Source organism: Nymphaea colorata, chromosome 10, assembly GCF_008831285.2.
Source record: "Nymphaea colorata isolate Beijing-Zhang1983 chromosome 10, ASM883128v2, whole genome shotgun sequence".
Classification (NCBI taxonomy): Eukaryota; Viridiplantae; Streptophyta; class Magnoliopsida; order Nymphaeales; family Nymphaeaceae; genus Nymphaea; species Nymphaea colorata.
Genome location: NC_045147.1, coordinates 21,856,824 through 21,878,547, shown reverse-complemented (window position 1 = coordinate 21,878,547; position 21,724 = coordinate 21,856,824). Strand labels below are relative to the sequence as shown.

At 38.8% G+C, this 21,724-nt stretch overlaps 2 protein-coding genes across 3 annotated transcripts; one reads left to right on the top strand and one right to left on the bottom strand.

The window, feature by feature from the left end:
- Positions 1 to 418: 418 nt before the first annotated feature.
- LOC116262408 (protein HASTY 1) lies at positions 419 to 17,384 on the top strand. Of its 2 annotated transcripts, XM_031641749.2 has the most exons (22): positions 419 to 712; positions 899 to 1,000; positions 6,880 to 7,023; positions 7,349 to 7,429; positions 7,535 to 7,604; positions 7,769 to 7,839; positions 7,938 to 8,101; positions 8,190 to 8,261; positions 8,387 to 8,621; positions 9,425 to 9,487; positions 9,567 to 9,833; positions 10,453 to 10,566; positions 10,780 to 10,906; positions 10,997 to 11,166; positions 11,251 to 11,349; positions 12,308 to 12,411; positions 12,575 to 12,857; positions 12,943 to 13,187; positions 14,167 to 14,667; positions 14,819 to 15,113; positions 15,254 to 15,437; positions 16,861 to 17,384. In XM_031641749.2, the coding sequence occupies exons 1-22, from the start codon at positions 605 to 607 to the stop codon at positions 16,941 to 16,943; spliced, it is 3,582 nt and encodes a 1,193-aa protein (XP_031497609.1). In that variant the 5' UTR covers positions 419 to 604; the 3' UTR covers positions 16,944 to 17,384. The 2 variants fall into 2 exon arrangements, with proteins under 2 accessions (XP_031497609.1, XP_031497611.1); XM_031641751.2 differs by lacking the exons at positions 15,254 to 15,437; positions 16,861 to 17,384 and having other exon boundaries at positions 14,167 to 14,642; positions 14,819 to 15,085.
- Positions 17,385 to 18,163: 779 nt separating this feature from the next.
- LOC116261962 (uncharacterized) lies at positions 18,164 to 21,182 on the bottom strand. The gene is made up of 2 exons (XM_031640928.2): positions 20,813 to 21,182; positions 18,164 to 19,177 (listed from the first exon to the last, which is right to left on the bottom strand). Exons 1-2 carry the CDS (start codon positions 21,175 to 21,177, stop codon positions 18,526 to 18,528), a joined length of 1,017 nt encoding a protein of 338 aa, XP_031496788.1. The 5' UTR covers positions 21,178 to 21,182; the 3' UTR covers positions 18,164 to 18,525.
- Between the last annotated feature and the right edge of the window lie 542 nt (positions 21,183 to 21,724).

Below are 21,724 nucleotides of genomic sequence, written 5' to 3'. Positions count from 1 at the left end.
TCAGTATGCCAATAAAGTTATTTCTAATATCACAATGTTCTTCTTCTCAAATGTCATTTTGTATATTCAATTATTAGTAGCAACTCAACAACTACGTGAAATTTATTATAATAGATTCATCCTTCTCATGCCATGAAAAGAATCTAAATCTTCCTCGTTAGTGCTGGATTCAGATTCGGCCGGCTTCTAATTAATGGGTTAAGATTTGAGAATTGAACTCGAGGTCGGATTTGGATCCAAGACGAACCTGGCTTACATCTAGATCGGATTCTCACTGTTTACGGCTCTACATGGATAGGTTTTTAGACACGGAACGTACCCCGGAGTGGTTGATCAGATCCAGACCCGATGGTGGAGTCGGTGCGGTTTATCGGTCCGTCGTTGCTCGATAATAAGATTTTGCTTGCATTTCCCGCAATTGCAAAGACGACGCCTTCCCCCCTCTCTAGCACTCACTCTCTCCAAGTCTACATGGCGGACGCTCCTACCTCCTCCTCCTCCTCTCTCTCTGTTTGATGATCGAAGTTACGATCAGATTGTCTACTCTCATTTTTCTCGGTGCAGATTCTCCCGCGTTTTTCCGATCGTCGGGTAGTGAAGTCTGATGGAGGAAAACAAGGGAGCGGAGAGCGTTGCTAGAGCGATCATCGCTGCTCTGGACTATGCTTCGCCGCTTGATGCTCGGCAGGCCGCCTTCTCTTTTTTGGAATCCGTGGGTTTTCTCTCCTTCTTCTTGTTCACATTCGGGGCTTTCCCGCGTTGTTTATTGTTTTCTAGGGTTTTTGTGGCTTTCCATTTCCTTTTGTTCGTCCTTTTTTTTTTTAAGTTTGATTGCATATCCTGCTTTTTTTTTTTTTGGGGTCTGAACGATCGATTGGGATGTTTCGCTATTGGGCAGGTCAAGCAGGGAGACGTTCGACTCTTGGCGGGAACGTCGTTTCGGTTGGTGTCGAGGAATTGGCCGCCGGAGGTGCGGCTGCACGGGTTTAAGTTGTTACAGGTGAGGTTTCCATTGATTGGTTTCACGTTGCCTAGAACTTTTTCGTCATTTTTGGTAGTGTTTTTCCGTGCTTTCTTGGACTCGTTTTTCTGCATTCTCCTTGTTTGCTGGTATTCTTTTTCAGATGCAGGATTTAAGCTTGTCAGCTTGTGAATGACTGAATGTAAATATTGATGTTGGATTCCCAGCATATGGAACCATGGCACCATCTCGACCATTTAGACCATAATGTGATGATTTTATGATTATGCACATTTCAACATTTTTGACCAACTTTTCCTCTTTCTTCGGTATAAGGAGTAGAGGGTTGAGGGGGTACCACCCTCTATGGGTGCACCACTACCTTCCACCCAGCCATCCACTTTCATCACCTCCCCTATAAACAGCTGACTGACACACAATACCCTACTTCTGGATAAGTGGTCAGAGAAGCGACACACACACACACACACACAATATATATATATATATATATATATATATATATATAGAGAGAGAGAGAGAGAGAGAGAGAGAGAGAGAGAGAGAGGTGCTAGGCACTTAGATGATGGACAAATAAGGAACAATCTAAGTAGTTGATGTTTTCCATATCAGTGATAGAGAGAAAAATAAGAAGAAAAAGGTGTGAACTGATACTAGATGACGAAAATGTTTCTATCACTTTTTTTTTCTTATTTTTCTTTCAACCGTTGATATGAAAAAATCAAGGGCTGAGATTGTTCCTTATCTAATTTAAATGTCTAACACCTACCAATTTCTCTCTTTCTTTCTCTATGTTTATGTATCTACACATATATGTAGAAGCTGAAATCCTCCTGTCATCTGGCCATTTGGATGTCTCACACACGCAGCCCAATTTGCATTGGGCTATGTATGTGAGACATCCTGATGACCAGATCGTTAGAGGAGGGAGAATCAGCTGGTTATTTTGGATGACAAAAATAATTTTAAACTGTTGCTAAAAATACCTTGCAACAAAACCATTAACAACAGTCTATGGTATAGCCATGGTTTATGGTGTTTCAACCAATGTGGTAAAAAGCGTATCGCAAGCCGTATCGGTCGGGCTTTAAGATACGCCGTATTGTAAAATATCGTAACGTATCGTAACCGTATCATATTTTTTTAAAATAATAAATCAGGAAAAATTGAAAAAAATCGAAAAATTCATAAAAAAATCAGTAAAAATAAAAAATAATAAGTTCTTCATAGAAAACATGTTTTAGATAATGATAGACTTATTATTGCTATAAAGTTACGCATTCCTCATTCATAGACATCAAAATTCATAACAATATCATTGTAAAATGAAATATGAAATTTCATAACAATGAAATTGTGAAAATGTTCAATGCCAATACATATAAAATTAAAGTACTCTCGACTCTCATTCATAATCTTCATCATCTTGATTCTCATCCTCATCTCCATCTTCTTCTTCATCTTCATCTTCATGAATTTGAATATCCTCATCAACATATTCATTACCAGCAAGCTCTCCTTCATCAACACATTTTTCTGTTGCTTCAGCTTCAAGTTGAAGCATTGAAGATCTTCATCATCCAATATTATAGTTGGTCAAAGTTTTCCAAGCTGATAGGATCAAACTGAGATGTGTGCTTCCTTGCTGATGTTTTTTGTAATTGTCTATGTTAAATAAGAGAAAACTTGTTAATATATAGTTATATGTAAACATATATAATCAAATGTAAATATTAAGCTATATTACTTTTGTTTCAACCTCATCCTCATATTATATCGAACAAAGACAAGGTTATTCAACCTTTTTTGTTCAAGCCTATTCATGTTCTTGCTGTGGATATGTTGAAAAACAGTCCAATTCCTTTCGCATCCACTAGCACTGCATGTCTGGCTGAAGACTTTAATTGCAAAACGTGCTAGGTGTGGACAATCAATCCCAAACCTATTCCACCACAAATCTAAACAAAAATAAAACAAATTTCATGTAAAAGTTAAAGCAACATAAAAGAATCAAATGTAACAAATGCAAAGTAAGTTAAAAATTTCTATGTATTTACCTGGACGCATGGTTGTTCTGGCTCGAACGGTGCTAGGTTCTCCCATGTCCCCAAAACAATTATCATATAGATCAAACTCATTGTGCACAACATCTTGTTATCTAGAATTTGCCACTAACACTTAAATACAATTTAACAAACCATGCGTGACTTCTCTGTCTTTCTTAAATGTAGTAGAAAATCTAATTGTAGGATTTAGATAGTAAGCTGTTGCATGGAGGGGTTGAAGAAGTTGTTCAGTCCACCTTTTATCTATAATCTTCCATATGGGTATGTATAAATTTTTCTTTCCTTTCAAGTTGTCTCGAATTGCCTCTTTTTCTTTATCCATAGCCTCATATAAGTACCCTATGGAAGACCTATCATTGCTGTCAGCTAACCTGAGAACTTTAACTAATGAAACACAGACCTTCAATAGCTTCACACATGATTCCCAAAATTCGTTACTAAATATAATATCCACAACTAAAGAAGAATTTCTTTTATGAGCATGTGGATATGTAGCCCATTCTTCACTAGCGAACATCTGTCTCAACGGAGTTCTTTGTTTCACTATACTATGCACCGTCAATACATTTGTGGCAAATCTAGTTTGTGTAGGTCGTATTAATTCACTCATTTTCTAAATTTTCTCATCAAACTCAATACATATGCATGATTGTAGATAAATTTTGTAATCTCTTGGCATTGGTCAACAATTGATTTCATATCATGCTTGTCACTAAGATCTTTAAGCATTAGATTAACACAATGAGTGGCACATGGACTCCAATAAAATGTTCTATACTTTTGAAATAACATCCCCTGCAACTCTATAATTTTCAGCATTATCTGTAATAAATTGTACATTGTTTGTAGGTCCAACTTCTTGTATGACATTATCAAAAACATTGAACAAAATCTCAGCAGTCTTAGGAACATGAGATAAGTCAAGAAATTTTAAGAACATTGTACCTTTAAGGTAATAAACAAGAAAATTCACAAGTGTTCTTGACTGTGTATCAGTCCATCCATCTGACATAATGGAGTAACCTGTTTCATTCCAGCATAATTTCAACTGAGCGCAATGTTCTGATACTTCTTTCACCGTAGGTTGAAGAAATTTGTCCCTCACTTGATGGTATGATGACATTTTGAATATGAGGCCTATAGATGCAATTGCATCTGCCATGACTTGGAACTGAAAGGAATTAGTTGCATTAAAAGGAATATATGCATCATAAAGCCATTTACATACCGACAGTTGTGCCTGATGTAGCATATCTTTAGATGTCATAGTAGCACGAATCTGCGACTAACCACCTGGGCTAGTATATGAAGGAAAAAAGTTCTTAATAAAACCAACACTAGACCTACCAGTAGGAACTCTACCACCAGGTGGTCGATGACCACGCCTGACCCTAATATCTAGTGTGCCTCTTCTCTTCCTTCCCGATGGGCCAGATCGACCTCTTTTATACATGATTCCTTTCCCTCTACCTCTAGAGCTATCCACATCTGTTCTTAGTCTGCTATCATATTCATCATATTCAACATTTTCATAAGTTTCTTCTTCTTCTTCATCTTCCCAAGGCTCATTATAGCCTACATCTACCTCTTCCATATGTTTTTGTATCTTTCTTTGATGTAAAACATGAAACATATCTAAACACTGCTGACGCACAAATGGAGGTAAAGGTTTGTTTGGTTTTCCAACATATGGAGCTACATCTTTGGTGGTCCCTGCCAAATGGTGTTTCATTCTAATAATCCCTCCTAAAAATGGATTCTCACAAAAGCTACATTTGAGTTTTAACCGGTCATTGTCCTTCACTCTTTCCCACCATTGCCATGTAGGATCCATATTTTCACAAAAAAAAAAAGAACGAAAACCTACGGTAAACTTAATGAAAAACAATTGAAATCTTTCAATCTACGGTAAAAATATATAAATATATGGTAAAAACAGAGTTTCATACCTTACAGAAAAGAAATCAAGAAAACGCCTTTCCTCCAAACAAGAATCAGCCACCCACACACAAATTGACCATTTAATCGATGATTTCATGGTGAAAATCGATGTTTTCATGATGAAAATTGATGATCTTCCTCCTTGGGCGCACAATCCCTACGTTAGAAATGAAGAAGGCGGACATTTTAAAGAAAAGTCGAAAAAGGACTGATACACCCCCCCATTTACGATACGGAGGGTGTATTGTACCGTAAATTGCAAACAATATGGTACGTATTGTACGATACATACATTACTGGTTTTAATGACAGTTTATGTTGCTTTTTAGCGGTGGATTTAAATATTTAACCATCTAGCAATTTCTGGCAGTTGGCTGATTTGTATTTTCCATATATGTATATATATAAATAGAAAACATCTGGCTATCTTTGTGACCGGATGATCATTTTCTTTTTGTGTTGCTAAAAACTATTGTAAAAGGTCCATTCCATTGTTAAAATCTGTGGCCAATCCATTGCCATCAGGAAGGTATCTTTTGGCATGGTTTTTTAGCAATGCAAGATTAAAAAACCACCTGGCCCAAGAGGTAGCCCGTTGTTTTCAATTTCTCCACTTACACACAAATAGTATCTCAAAAACTTTATGTTAATATATGTTTCTCAAATTGTTAATGTTTTGTTCCAATTATTTCACGTCCTCAGCTTCATTGTATGTTATGTTTCCCTTGTTCATGATATAGAAGTAATGTGAAGATGTTTATAAAAGTGGTCGTCTTCGTAAGGAGCCATGTGCATATGAAACAGGCTTCTTTTGGTTTAGGATGCACCTATGGTGCTGCCATAATATAAATGCCTCACAGGTTCTAGGCATGCCAAATTTGTAATAAAAAACTCTTAGCAGGAGTAGTGCTTGACCTTATAAAAGACCTAGGCTGGTGCCTGCCAATTCAAAATAAATTAGGAATATAAAAATGAAAAACTACACATTATTGAGATTAACTTAAGCATACTGTAGCAGAGTAAGTAGTATTGAAGTGTCAAAATCATATGAATGCATGGCATAACATCATATATGTTAGATAAAAACCGCGTAACATTGCCTGTATAATAGATACATATATCATATATGTAGCTTTCAACAGACTAGAAAAATATGAATGTAGAAGTAGAACAAATGCATAGTAACTCTCTCTCACTCTCCTTTATATATATATATATATATATATATATATATATATAAAATTAAGTAAATAAATTTGTGTACAAAATTCTCTGGTAATGCCAAAAACACACATGCTGATGCCTAGTCAGATCAGCCCAGGCAGCGAACAAGCGACCTGTGTGCCTCGTAGCCCCTAGGTTGGTCGCTTAGCTGATCCACATAGTGCTCAGTGCCTAGGCACACTAGATGGGCTTTGACTACTAAAATACCATGCTAAATGCTGGATGATGTGAAGACCATGTTGAAAACTTGAAACATGGTCTTATCATCTTCTAATTGAGCCGCCGAGGTTTTATTCTTTACATGCATGGCTGCTTTACATAATCTGCTTGCTACCTCTTAGTTAAAGAGCATAGTGCCTCTTCACTATTTTGAACATAGCACTTCTGCTGCTTGTTTGTTATCTTTGTCTTGTGACATGAATAGAGGGAATGATTTCTAAAATATTATTAAAAATAAAATGATGATGAATTTGGAGATCAGAGAGGGATCTCACTTTCTTTCTTAGGTTGCCACTTGTCTTCTGTGTTTCCAGGTCATATGTTGTATATACTTACTGTTTGCATTATGGAGACTTCTTTTTTAAGTCCTTTCCTAAATTCATATTCGATGATTTTAGGATTCATTTTGCATGGGCTACCATTTAAAATTAATGTTACTGTCTGCAGCATTTGGTCCGACTACGTTGGGGGGAACTCAACAGTCATGAACAGCAAGATTTTGCTGTCACATCTGTTAAGGTGATAACTGAAATGGCGGATCCTCAGGAACAATGGGCACTGAAAAGTCAAGCTGCGCAGCTAATTGCTGAGGTCTTAAACTATCTTATTTTTGTTATAATTTTCTCCACTGCACAGTCCACACCCCACATGCAAAAGAATGTTAGGTGCAAAAGATGGAGGACCTGCTCATGTTCTGTTGTCATTTTTAGTGTACACTCTGAAATTCTGACTTTTCTTTCCAGCTTCTGTATCAGTTCATTCTTTTTTTCAGAAAGGCATGGATATTAATAGGTTTAGAAGCGACTGTTGCATACACTTTCTTGTGGCCACTCCAATTGGAAATCTAGCTTTAGTAAGGTAATTTGTTTTTTCTCTCAATTCTATGTATATTGACATAATTGTTCCCATCCTGTAGGTTATCAGGAGTGAAGGATTCAATTTATGGAAAGAGATATTGCCTTCTTTGAATGCTGTATGTCAGCAAGGTCCTACTGAGGTATAATTTTTTCTCATGTTCTTTCTCTTTCATCCATATATATATATATATATATATATGGTTTCAGATTTTGCTACTGATATGTGGATTGCTAATAAATTTCAGGCAGAATTGATTGCCATGCTTTTGAGGTGGCTTCCGGAAGATGTTACCATTCATAATGAGGACTTAGAAGGTTCTTAACTGGAAGACTTGAATACTAATGTTATCAAGCAGAGTTCATTTTACTTTTCTTCATAGGTTCTTTTGGACAATTGTGAGTCCATGAGTAAGTCAGAATATGTCGAGGTTTGTTCCTTTCTTGTCCTGAGACCTAGTCTGCGATTACTTTGCTTACAGGAGACAGACGAAGGACACTTGTACGTGGTCTTACTCAATCCCTACCAGATATTTTCCCGTTATTATATAATGTGAGTTTGCTTGTGCATGTCCCTGTTAAAAGAGTTTGTGAAGTATAGTTAAACTTGGCTTCTGGAGATTAAGCATTGTTTATAACTTTATATTTCAGTTGCTTCAAAACCACTTTCATGCTGCCATTGCTGAAGCTGGAAGAGGTCAATTTGACAGTGCAAAGCAACACCTGACCACCGTAATTGCTTCTCTCAATGCTGTGAATACTTATGCAGAATGGGCACCTATATCAGATCTTGCAAAATATGGCTTGATTACCGCGTAAGATACTTGTTCTGTATCCATTCTCTTTTAAACACACACAATGCTCTCATTCGTGATTGCTATTCCTGTGGTAATTTATGAACAGATGCGGATTTTTGCTTTCTTCTGTTGATATTCGTTCCCATGCTTGCGACTTCTTCAAGATCATGGCTCCCAGGTGTGAAATTTGGAAAAAAAAAATCTTCTTGAATCTTCAAATTCAGCTTTTGAACCCACTCCTTATAATTCTTTCTCACTTCCTTTTCTGATTTTTTATTTCCATACTGCACATTTCTTTTGTAGGAAAAGGAATACTGATTGTGGTTCTTCTGAGTTTGATGCTGCCATGCATGACATTTGTAGTTTCCTTACAAAAGCATCAAGTGAGTTTTTGCAGCGGTGCCATCAGAATGCAGCTGGTCTCGATCAAAGTGAATATGAATTTGCTGAATGCCTGTGCGAAAGCATGGTGAATTTTGGTTCCCATAATTTACACTGCATTGCTGATGGTTTGTTGCTCAATCTGTTTCTTGAGCAGGTATGTTCTTGCTCTTCTTTTTGGTGTGTGCCTGTGTGTGTTCAGGCTGGGGAAGAATTAAACTTTTGAATCCTGTCCAGCACGTTTCTTATAAATGTGTTAGAGTTGATCCTATGTTTTCTTTGCTGATCATTCTAAAACTTTTTTTTCATACTCTTGAACTTTGGACATTTATTTTTCCAGTTTCAGGAATTTAGATTTTGTGGATCTGATTAGACCTATTGATCTGATGTGTGTACACAGACACAGACACAGGCACACACACATAGACACGACCAAAAAAATACAGATTTTTTTTTTTCTTTTAAATCAGAGTTCTCCTCCTGCAATCTAGAGAAAAGCCTATAGTTTGTTCTTTTTATGGCTGCATCATGAATTAGTTTATTTTAGGTCAGATCAAAGAAGATTCGGAACAAATAATGGGCTCCACACTAGTTCATTTTCTTTGGATCGTAAGGTTGATTGTTAAATGATTTCAACAGAACATGTACTTTGCTATACTTTGCTATTGAGCCTGTTTGCAATTTTTTTTTCTCTTCTTGCAATTGGTTTATGATATACTTGAGCATCAAACTTTTTTCTTTGGAAGGAGAATTTCAAATGCAATACGTGATTGAATTGCACAAGGTGAAAGATTCATACAAGGGGTTGGACCACATTTTATTGTATAATTTTTTTATGGGTTCGGGATAATATATCTTATTGGAACTCATTTCTGAATTGCTAATGCTTTTCCACCAATTTATGTCTGTTGATTTTTCTTCCAGTTTCATACACCTAGTCATTAATGCTTGAACTTTCAGATGCTAGGGTATTTTCAACATAGTAAGCTGGCTCTTCATGCTTCATCACTTCAGTTTTGGCTGGTAAAGTTTCCCCCTTTTGTGAAGAGCTTATTAACTTTCTATATATACTAGTTATCTACATTACTTTTTCCTTCTGCAGGCATTTCTAAAGGACTTACTGAAGCCAAAGGTTCCTGCCCAAGCACGAGATGGGTCTCCTACCTCTGGTCAAGATTCTGTTTCTGGATTAGCAGACAAGGAAAAGAAAGGGATGCAAATTTGTATTGATGACCACATATATGGCGTTATATTAGATTTTTCTTTCCAACGCATGGTAAAGAAGACTGCCTCTCCTGGTGGGGCACTTGAGATTTGGAATGATAGCTATGACAGCAAGGGAGACTATGGCCTGTACCGTGGCAGAATGGTGCGGAAGTTGTTGATTGTAGCAAAATTTGCTATTTGTCCATTTTTTTTTTTTTAACTACGACTTGCAAATCGGTCTTCTGGATGCATTTAATGTTCTTTTTTGGAACATTTGGTGCATTTATTAGTGTTCAATGCTTCCTGCGGACAACTGTTTGTGAAATAATTGAATCTAGGTTGCTTTCTTTTAGAGTAGCCTGGATATGTGGATTAACTTAAACAGCTTTTCCTGCATATTGTCCATGTCAAGGGTTCAAGGTGGTACTGATAAAACAGTGGATGATAATTTTGCCCCATCAGCAAACTAAGGGCACCTCCAGTCTTTGAGGTGCCCAGCCATTCATCTGCATCCTTGCATGATCATCTGTTGTCTGCATCTGCAATGAGAAAAACAGGTTGTGTGGTCATTTACTAGGAAATTAGATTGTACTTGTCCTCCATTAAGGGTCAATGATGACTTTTTCTTGTCAATTATTATTTGGATTTTTTTTTGTGAAGTCCATGTTGATTCTCTTTTTCCCACCATGGTTGATGGAGTTTGTGCCTTTTCTTCTTCGGGATGGGGAGCAAAATATATATTTTTATTTTCTAACTCTTTTCTTGATCTTATGTTGGCACAGTTGGAACTTGTGCGATTGGTCTCCTCATACAAGCCTGTTGTTGCAGCGGTGAAGTTATTTCAAAGAATAGAGTCCGTTTTTAACAGCTGTGCAAGTGCACCATCACCTGACAAGGTAGATAGGAGTTCAACATATAAATATATAAAAAAAAACAGATTTTTTTAATTTATTGGAGAGCATAAATATCCTTTCTGGAATTCAGTACGAGTGTGCACGCATATTGTAAGCCACCATCCAGTGAAATGGCACAATATTGTGTATTAGTGTTTCTGAACATGTTAGAAAGGCATTGTTTCTCAATCTTCTGTAATTTTCTGATGTCTGCAGGATTTACCCCTACTGGAGAGTACTCAGTTGGCTCTGGAAACTGTTGTTGCTTCAGTTTTTGATGGGCCATGTGAATCTGCTGATCGCAACTCCCCTGAAGTACAGCAGGCATTTCGTGCAATACAAGGTTGTCTAGCTGCTTATTTTCTTTAATTTTACAACCAAGCATGTTCAGCTCTTGACATTCCCTTATCCTTTGGTTGATAATGAAATTCAGACTCACTTCGGCAACTACTTTCTTTGAACGTGAGCAAACCCATGTATTTGAAAATCCTTGCACGCCATTTTGATGCTCTTGGTCCATTTCTCAAGTTCTTCCCTGAAGTGGTACATGGGGTTATAAAAATTCTTTTTGAGCTGTTGCAGTTGCTTCCTGTTGCTGATAAGGTAATGGTAAAATTATTCGTTCTTTCAATACTCTTTCATACAGATAAATATGTATTCAACCTTGCTTGACTGGTCCAATGACAGGATCCTTCAAATAATGTCCGTAGTGTAAGACTGCATATCTGTACATCCTTTATCCGGATTGCACAAACTGCTGATAGAAGTCTTCTTCCACATATGAAGGTTATCATCTAGTTGTTTTTCCAGCTCCAATTCTGAAATTCCTCCTGAGATTCTTTTTTAGTTTAGTCTTTTTTTTGCTTTCTCTTCTTTCATGTACCACTTCTCACTGGGAGTATCGGAAAGAAAGTTTGGCAGCTTGTGATCTCATTATGGATAAGAACTAGCTACTTCTAATGATGAATAGTCATTTTTATTGTATCTGACATGCATATATGTGCAACCCTGTGTTTTATGCCTTTTTGCACAAACAAAAAAGGATTGGGAAACTGGGGCTTGGTTGATGGAACATCAGCATAGGATGAGAAATGGGAAGGTCCAACCTAATAAATAAACGCTTCTCATATATGTTAAAGCATGTGAAAGTCTTCATATGTGAGTTCCTGTTTAAATTTAAACTGATGATTGCCATTATTTGTTTAATTTTTTGGTTGTTTCTTCAATAAAATTTGTCTCAGTTAGCACATAATCAATAAAATTTGTCTCAGTTACCACATAGTTTAGTGTTAAAATGTCTTGAGAATAACATGACAATACCTGATCTTCAATATCTCATGAACTTTGGTGTAAATGGGGTGAAGGAGCTCCAAGTCAAATTGCGTTGTGGACAAGTCACAAGAAAATGTGCAAGTGAGCTATTATGTTCCTCTTTCTCATGAACGGCGAAAAAAAAAAGTGAAATAAAAAAGAAAAAAAATCCAAAATTGTTGCAAACCATTGGACCTTGAAGTGTTAAAGATTGAGTCTATGTAAAACTATGTTTCTGCTCTGCTGTTGCTAGTCTGTAGAAGTGTCGGTTATTGGCTACCAATTGTAAGGAAGAAGTTAGCTGCCCTATGGGAAAAGGGATAATTTTCCCTTTTCAAACTTGAAGAGCTGATTAGTTTGAGGAAAAAAAAACTGCCAATGGTGCTGATGTTGCTTTTTAACATTTTCTTCTATTCACCTGAACAATCGACAGGAGATTACAGAGACAGTGGCTTGTCTGCATGCAGAAGGGCGTCTACCTCGTGGAGAGCATAATATTTTGGGGGAAGCATTTCTAATTGTTGCCTCTGCTGCTGGGTAATTATGCCCTCTAAGTTTGTGCTTACGTTTGCTGATTTTGCCCTCTGAGTTTACAGCTGCCATCTACAGATTACTGCTACTTAGTTGTGTTGGTCACTGCAGTTTCTTCTCCATATGAGAGAGATGAATAATTTTGCCAAGGCAACTGTCTTTCTCGCAGGAGTGAAACACAAGAGAGAGTTTTGTCCTGTTTACTTGAGCCCATTAGCAAGGAATGGACACAGATGGAGTGGCAGAATACATATTTGTCTGATCCATCAGGTCTTGTTCGCTTGTTCATGGATGATGCAACAATGTGGTCCATCTTCCACTCCATTACATTCTTTGAGAGAGCACTTAAGAGGAGTGGGACACAAAAAAATTCTCCAATTTTGCAGAGTGATTCTAATCGTACCCATCCATTTGCATCCCATTTACCATGGATACTGCCTCCTCTTCTTAGGGTAAGTCATGACTTAACTTGTCGAAAATCTACTGCTTGGATATGTCTTATGCCAACATTAGTTTAAGCTTTAAATACTGTTGCAGTTGCTTCGTTCTGTACATTCAATGTGGTCACAGTCTGTAGCTCAAGCTTTGCCTCCAGTTGTACAAAATGCTATGAGGATGAGCCAAACAGAGCAAGCTATGCTTCTAGGTGGGTCAACTTCTAAGGTACCTAAGGACCCACCATCCATGGCAGATGCAGTTCTAAACAGCATGCATGGGCATGAAACCATGCAGATAAAAGAAAATGACATAAGGAATTGGTTGAAGGGGACGAGAGAGAGTGGGTAAGTGATATATAGTCATTTACTTCATTCACACTTTTATAAACTTGATGCCTGTCACATAATTCTTTAGCACTTGGATAAATTTGATGCCCCACTTTCAAGTTTCTCAATAAGGTTCCAACTAAGTGTACTTAAAGCAGCATTCATTTTTCAGGGGAAGAAAAATGCTTTAATCGCCCAGAATATACCATATTCCTGGCCGCATGCACTTTTTCAACTGAAGAAAAAGATTGTGATGCACTGATTTTTTGTTTTTGGTGTTTATTTAATTATCAGCTTCTCTTGTTATTTGCCTAAATTTGAAAATTTCTCCAACAATCTCTTTTATACTTGCCGAGAAGATCTCATTTGCATTCTACAGCATCTCCCTGGAAAGTAGTAATTGAAAAGGAATTTGAAAATAGTGAGGTTTATTTTCCTGGTTGGAGGCAGTGTAGAGAACCATTAATGAATAGAAGTTATATTGGTATCTATTGATAAATTAGAACATGGAAAATGTAGACATTATTGTCTTAGAGTCAGATCCTAGGTTTTCATTTTTCAAGGCATCAGTTACTAACATGTATAGCAAAGTTGAACTTGAATCATATAAGGAGAGAATTAATCGCTATTGAATCTAATAGATAGCAATAATGTTAAACATTCTACCCTTGGTTATGTCGTTTTATACGTCTAGGAGCAACAAGGTCTACTTTTGGAAATCATGCATAAATCCTTCCCATGATCATCCATCCCCTCTCTGTGTTGCTTTTTATATATATATGGTTGTTTTGTCGTGTTTGTGTGTGGGTCACTTCAAGCCTTTTTGCTCAATAGCTTTATGTTCTGTTGATTTTTTTTTTGTTAATTTTTCAGCTTTTGGCGCATGCCTTTATAATCCCACCCCCTTTTTATTTTTCATGTCATCTATGACATTCCCATTTCCTTGTTCCAGATGAGACTGCTGTTAATGTTATCTCATTACATCAATTGGTTTCAGGTATAATGTCTTAGGCCTGTCAACTACCATTGGGGACTGCTTCTTTAAATGTTTGGACAGCAGTTCTGTTGCTTTAGCTCTCATGGAAAATATAAGATCAATGAATTTTTGGCATCTTCGCCAACTCACCCACTCTGTTCTGACTCCTCTGGTGAAATCTTGCCCTACAGAGTTATGGGATTCATGGCTGACAAAATTTCTGCTCCCGCTGTTTAGCCATTGTTATCAGGTCCTTACTTATTCATGGACCAATCTAATCAATGAAGGAAGAGCAAAAATTCCAGATATTGGTGGCAATTTTTCTTCATCGGATTTGCAGGTAGAAGTAATGGAAGAACAGCTGCTTCGATCATTGACACGAGAGATATGCTCCTTGCTATCAGTTATAGCATCTCCTGGTTTAAATGCCTGTTTGTCTCTATTAGAACAAGTTGGACATGCTAACCGTATGGAATCAAATGTGGAAGGCCTGGAAGGTTTGGCCTCCAATTCTCTAATGTGGTATGCTAAATGATTTTAGTTATTCTTTGGCTATCTCTTTGTGGACGTGATATGCGTCACTAACACCATTCTGCTTTCAATGCGCTCATGTTTTTCTGTTTTTTTTTTTAAATATTCATATCGATGATGGAGTAATTGAATTTGTTTGCAGCTTTCTACTTAAACGGAATGGTCCTACTTTTCCTGTTCTTCAACTTAGTTTGGAAATTCTTTGTTGGCCTGATGGCGAGGCAGTGGCTAAGTTGTTATCATTCTGTGGGGCTGTCATTCTACTAGCTGTTTCAACAAATAATCCTGGACTCAGGGCATTTGTTGCAAAGGAGATGTTTTCTGCAATCATTAGAGGTTTGATGCTAGACTCCAATGCAATCATCGGTGCAGATCTTGTGGGGCTCTGTTGTGATATTTTCACCTCCCTGTCTAATAAGGACGCTGCATGTAAGGAGGTACTGCAGTTTGTTGACTCATAGTCCATCTTCCGGGTCTTCTTATCTCATCTCAAGTAAACTTTTTTTTTTGGTGGACGAGTTTATAAGGAGGCTTATAAATCCCTTCTCTTTTTTGCGTGCTTTTCTTCTTATTACAGGTTTTATTGTCCCTTCCATGCATAACGATGCATGACCTCCTTGCATTCGAGGATGCCTTAGCGAAGACATCTAGCCCTAAAGAACAAAAGCAGCATATGAAAAGCTTGCTTCTGTTAGCTACTGGAGACAAGTTGCGGGCACTTGCTGCTCAGAAGGGTGCTGGTGCCATGACCAATATTTCAGGTATATTCTTGCGTTCAATAAAGCAGTTTCTTCTTTGGAGAGCCGATCATTGCACTGCAAATTACATATAGTACAATCCTTCCGGTTTCATGGAAATACCTCTTAGATCCTTCACTACCAAGATGTTTCTGAACACCATTAGTTGCCCTTGTTGGTAGATATGTCTTCATTTGGGCTATTAAATCATGATTGCATGTGATGCATAGCATGCATAAAACACAAACGTTGGAGATGTAGATTTGTTGAAGTTTGAAATGGAATGGAATCCACAAGGAAGAATTTTTTGTGATGCATTTAAGGTGACCAAATACAAATGTGGAAAACTGTACAGAGAAGGTTACGAATCTGGTATGGGTATGTTTATTGTGGGCATGAACGGTTTGCTCTGGGAACTAAATACATTAGGAATCAGTGGTACAACAGAAACGACAGAAAATCCATGGCAGGTCACTCCTAATTTACCTCCAGCCGAATCCCAGTTTGCTGGACACACATTTGTAATCATGCATAATTTTCTAGTGATGATGAGATTAAAATGTTGCTTGTTCGTTTGATGTTGGAAATGAATACAAGCTTTTCTATAATTGTACAGTTGAAACTTTAACTTTGCCCCTTCAGAGGAATTGTGTTTTGCATTAAAATTTGAAACTTGTTTACAGTAGTTCAGCTGGTACCTTTATTGCTAAAAAATAGTAAAACATGTTTAGAATCTTGAGAGTCCAGCTTATGTTGAAAGCTACTCGTACTATTCTTTCTGTGAGGACACCCAGTTCAGTGTCTGTGATGTGGCATTCAATCTGGGATTCAATTTACATTGGTCCCCCAAAGAACTCTCCTTATAGCTTCAACTAAGGTCAGCATTTGCATTCATGTGAAGCACTGGAGAATAAATGTCTTCTTGTTAATGGAGTTGCATGCATGATCATGCCATTCTTATTCTTTTTATTTTTAGTTTGTTAACAACTACGAGTCCACTGTGTATTACTTGAATCTTCGCTATGATGTAAACTTTAGGTTGTGTTTGATAGCCTCGGATCTAACATCTGAAGCTGCGTGGAGAGATCCTTAATTTAAACAAATTGAGGATTTCATTAGCATTAAAAACCATGGATTCAAGAATGGATTTGAGATCCTAAGGATCATAGATCACCACGGATCTGAAATCCGCTCATCTGAAATCCATGGTGAAACAAACACAACCTTAGTGATTTATCGTACAATAAATTTGTGTTCTTGTTACAGGATTTGCATGCATCATCATGCCATTGTTATTCTTCCTATTTTAGTTTGTCAGCAAATTGGAGTTCACTGTGTATTACTTGAATCTTCGCATTGACGTACACTTTAGTGATTGATGATTTAGTCCCTGCCAAAATATTGTAGGATAATGTTGCCAATGTGCCTCTTGCTCTATGTTCTGCAGTTAGGATCCGCAACCCAAGTCTGTCAATGGAGCAAAGCACTGAGGAAGGTGGTGATGTCATTGGTTTGGCAGCAATAACATGAACCCATGGAGCAACCGTCAGCCCATGAATTCTATGTGAAGTACGGATCTTTCATCTTCAAATTTTTGGCGGAGCCAAGAGTGCAAATAAAGAAATATGATGGGAATTTCATTCTTGTCTGCTCAGTCGGACAGCTCATTCTAACGTGTAGCCTGGAGGTCATACATCATCCACCTCAAGTTTTTGTTAGGAAAGTGGATGTGCCCGTAACCGGTGCTGGTGATTTGTATTATTTGGATGTGAATGAGAGAGATGTGTACAGGGTGTTCGTCATGCAATTTCATGCACCATAATTTTATTTTTGGGTATTGTACAGGGATGTGTTTCCCCCCGTCCAGTATAATTAAGTTTATTGGAAACATTATATGCACCATTTGTTCGTGGGCATTCTCCAATGTGATGTGATTAAAAGGAATTTTTTGAAAGACCACCGCATAAGCAACATGATAGCGTTCTTTGCTGAAGGTTGTGAAATTACTTGGTACGAAGTGGTCGAGGCGACCGTCGTTTAAGTTTGAGCTTCAGATGGTCGGGGATTTGTACCTGACTGTACTCCAGTCCGGTAAAAATCGCATGGATGGAAAAAGACGCAAGTAAATACTCTACTTCCTCCGCATCTTCTTGCTTGTAGAGGGGCCCTCGACAAGCACGTCTACCAGCCGCTGTAACCAGCGATCCAATCCGTTGTCACTTGTTACTCTAACCTGCAGTTGGTGATGTTTCCGTTTGTATTTCCAGCTTTCCATCGGGGCGGTCTCCCGTTGTCCTTCAACCGGAAAATATAACCACCGGATTGATGGCTGGTGATTTGGCTATGGGAAGTGGCAACTTGGACTCTGACGAGAGGAGTTCAAAATTTTTGAAGCCCACCGCTTCCGAAGTACTTGGGAACTCAAAATTCTAGTCCTTGTGCGTCATTTTCCAATCCCTTGAATAAAATGTTGTATTAATGTGTCAGGAAATATTAGATCAGGTCTTAGAGCATCATCACCTTGCATCTAGTGCCAGCAGCTGATGCAGCCGCACTAGACATGATACAAGTTAGCGTCATGAATATAGTCTCCGTCGTTGTTTAAGAACGACCAGTCAACAGAGTAAGATGGAATGTCTGACACAGATACGAGGAAGAACGTAGGAACTTAGGGCGATGCAACAAAAACCCATGAAAGTAATATCCTTAACCATGTCATGCTATCCGAAACCTGGTCCAACAGATGGTGGTGCAAGTAGATATCCTGCTGTTAGCTGAATTTACCAAAAGGAAAAGTGTTCAATTACAGAAAAAATAATCACGGTGAGGAACAGATCGACGGGCTCAACAAGTACGACGACAATTACTTGTGAAAAATAACGAGCCAGACTCTTGTCTCGCCCACTTCCTCCAACAAATTTTGCTGCAGCAATATGGCGTGGTGGGATGCACTCTTGAGAACGATGCACGTAGGTTTCGTGCGGGGCTTGAATGGTTGAGGCATTTAACGGGCACAAGCAAATCCGACCATCTGATTGAACCCTGACGTTCTTTGCCTGGTTCAAGCTGCTCAATCACAATCACAGGTACCAAAATTCCGAACATAATAAGCTCAAGTCCTTGGCCGCCTGAACTCGAACCATATTTCGTAGTGATTGAAAAGAAGGCTATCATGGGTACGCTTCCCCAAGTACTCCAGGCCAATATTTGAGAGCCGCTTCGAACACTCATCCCCATGTAATCGCGTGCAAAATTTTATATTGTGAGAAACAAAAAGCCGGCCCTTGGAAGGCTTTAGTCTGGAAGCAAGCCTTTCCAGGCCGACCCACACAAGGGCGTCTGGAATGTGAAGGAAGACAGCACTCGCATACATCAGGTCGTAGGCGACATCGTCCCCGAATTTGGTGAAGTCCATGTCATCGCCTTTCACGATCAAGGGACGCTTGTGCAGAAGACCCTGTGAAGGAAGCTCGTATCTGAAAGCAGCCATGAGAGAGAGTTCATCTCTTTCCAGGCAATGGAAATGGGCTGCATCCAGGTATCGGATGAAATGCAGACCCACCCGGAGAGTGCCACATCCAATCTCCAGCACTTGAAAATCAGGTAATAGATCAACCGACTTAGCTAAAAATTCAAACACATCACGCCCTCCGGCCCAAGGCTCGCCATAGTTGCTATGGTGCTCTTCCACCAGTAATTCTCCAGGGCAGGGCAATTCGGTATGATTATTCTCCCCATCCTCGTAGTGTGAGATGCCTTTGAACCTGTCAAGGAAAGTTAGGAAACCTTTAACACCGAAAGAATTTTAAGATGAACGAATGCAACGGTTCGTCTAGATCAACCAACAAGTGCCTCCTTTCTAAAAATTAAACAAAATTAACACAAACCAACATAAGATAAGGCACAAATTAATGTCTAATGCGTTAATGGCAATTGGGGTTAATCAAATCTAACAAAGTAGAAATCTACTGGATGCGTATCCGACCGACCTATTTCCATTGAAAACGGCAAAACTGAATCTCATTCATCGCCAAGAAGTACCATTTAGTTTAGGTGTACCGTACCCACAACACTAAAGTCTCACCTGGGTTCATCCTGTAACTGCATTCAAATTTAGCAGATAATAAAGGATCAAGCAGGAAACAACAAACTGCATAACATAAATTCTATGCAATTCATTAAGACCGATGTCCAGGCTCACTGAAACTGACAGCTTTCTGGACGAAGAATTTGTTCTCTCCTCTGGACAATGGTCGACAAGCTGCTTGAAAAAAAAAAAAATCATCTCCTATCCAGATTAACCATGGGCTACCCGCTACAAAAATGGGCCTATTGACAGCCTTTCCAGAGGAAGATTAGGGAAAGTAAAATTCAAGCAACCTTTATTCAAAAGATAGATCCTAAAAGCCTACGAAAAAAAGATAGATCCTGAAACACTCATCTCCCGCCCATGGACAAATTCTTGACATACAAAAGATCCCCAGCGTGGGACCTTTTATTTAAAGCTACAATCTAACGCTTTTGTGGTTCCTAAAACTGAAAAACGCGAAAGAAGACGAGACAACATTGGTATGGAGTCATCGACTATCAAAATAGAAAAAAGGGAAACGTCAAGAATGTCAGGACCCAAAGACTGTCACAATGGATTGTTTACGAGCTTGATGATGTAATCAGTCAGTATTTAGAAAATCTCAGAGGCAACTTCATCACTCGAATATTTTGACACACTAATGAGAAAGATCCATTGACAAGATAGAAGGACGCATTAAGAACAGATCGAAACCCAAGGTCTAGTTCTCTCGTACAAAAAATGATGCTCTAGTCCTCTCGTACACGAGAAAACTAATTCTATCTACTTTTCAGAAACCTTGGCCCTAGCAGGATAGGCAAGCACTGGAGGGCTACAAGAACCAACTAAAATTTTCAAATGCTCTGTTTCCAATACTTGTTCAAATGGTGGCTGAATTTATGTTGTACAGGACGGTCTGCTGCTGTTGATCAAAACCGAGTTTCTTATTCCACACACATTGTCAGTTGTTCATTTCAGAGGCCTAAGAAAGGTTTCGACATTCCTAAAACGAGATTTGACCTTAAGAGCCACAATTCTCCTGAACTTCAACATACAAGCAAAGGAACTTATAAACTGCAAAAAGGTGAAAATGCCACATTAAACAAGAGAAATTCCAAATAAAGAAAAATAACCGAACAAGAAGCAAGGAAATGTTTCGTACTAACGAGATGAAAATGCAAAACTGTCAATCGCCAAATACCCTAAAATTTCGTGGAGTACAAGATAAAGCAGGGCCAGATAGGAAAACGCAACTATATAGACGCACAATGACAAAAAATTAACAAAAGTACAGGACCACAAGAGGAAATAGATTCAAGAAGCAACATACTTCCGCAGATCCTCGAGCTGCTGAGCTCTGGTGCGAGGGTTGATCCCTTTCCGGAGCATGTGCCAGCCCTCCGCCGTAGTGGGCGGATCCCGAAGCTCATTCGCCCTCAATTGGTCCCTCAACCAGGAAATGTCATCTGCCGAAGCGGACACCGGATTTGAGGACGATGATGGCGATGTTCGGGAAGGGATCTCAGATCCCTCCTTCCCTCCAACACCACTACTTCCGGTAGCTCCGCTCCGCGACTCCGAGTAGCAGAGGTAAGAAGATCTGAAGAGAGAAGGGAGGAAGAAGAAGAAAACAAGGAGAGCAAACCCTCCGAGTAGCAGAAGGGGGAGTGAGAAGAGCCCCCCTTTGGGCGCCATCGCGAAGAAGAGTGAAAATCCGGCGCGCCGATCGCCTCTTTATCGTCCCGTCTGAGGGGTATAATTGAAATTTTGGAATGTTGGAGGCATGATTAACAAACTTCTATTTCCGAGCCGAACCGGGAATAGGAAATCAACTCTCGTCTCGGTTCCTTTAAAAACTTGGATCTCCCATGTCGGAAATGGATTGATATTTGTGAGATCCACCAGACGAGATCCGATCTGCGCTTGGCCCTATATGAGCTCACTTGTAAGTGGGTGTCTGGACCTTCTAGATCCAAATTTGAGATCCGAGGCCTAAGGGTGTTGATTGTGGATATGGATCCTGGGGCAGTCAAGCCATGTTGGATCCCCCTATGGGCCCTCAAAACGATTCATAATCTGTCAATTGTGGATTCGGTGCACTACTTGGGTTGAAATGGATCGGATCCAGTACAAGAAAATGCATTAGAGCCAGGATCAAATTGGATCCATAGACCAGAAACTGATAAAATCCTTCGTTTGACAAACCATGAACTTTACCATGATTTGTTTTGCCAACATCAAC

Bases quoted from the DNA above. Each gene is read 5' to 3' on its own strand.
- LOC116262408 (XM_031641749.2), top strand. From the start codon at position 605: ATGGAGGAAAACAAGGGAGCGGAGAGCGTTGCTAGAGCGATCATCGCT. The intron at 9,834-10,452 runs GTGCGGAAGTTG...ATGTTGGCACAG, and splicing joins GCCTGTACCGTGGCAGAATG to TTGGAACTTGTGCGATTGGT. The intron at 12,858-12,942 runs GTAAGTCATGAC...ATACTGTTGCAG, and splicing joins TACTGCCTCCTCTTCTTAGG to TTGCTTCGTTCTGTACATTC.
- LOC116261962 (XM_031640928.2), bottom strand. From the start codon at position 21,177: ATGGCGCCCAAAGGGGGGCTCTTCTCACTCCCCCTTCTGCTACTCGGA. The intron at 19,178-20,812 runs GTATGTTGCTTC...TTTCCTTGACAG, and splicing joins CAGCTCGAGGATCTGCGGAA to GTTCAAAGGCATCTCACACT.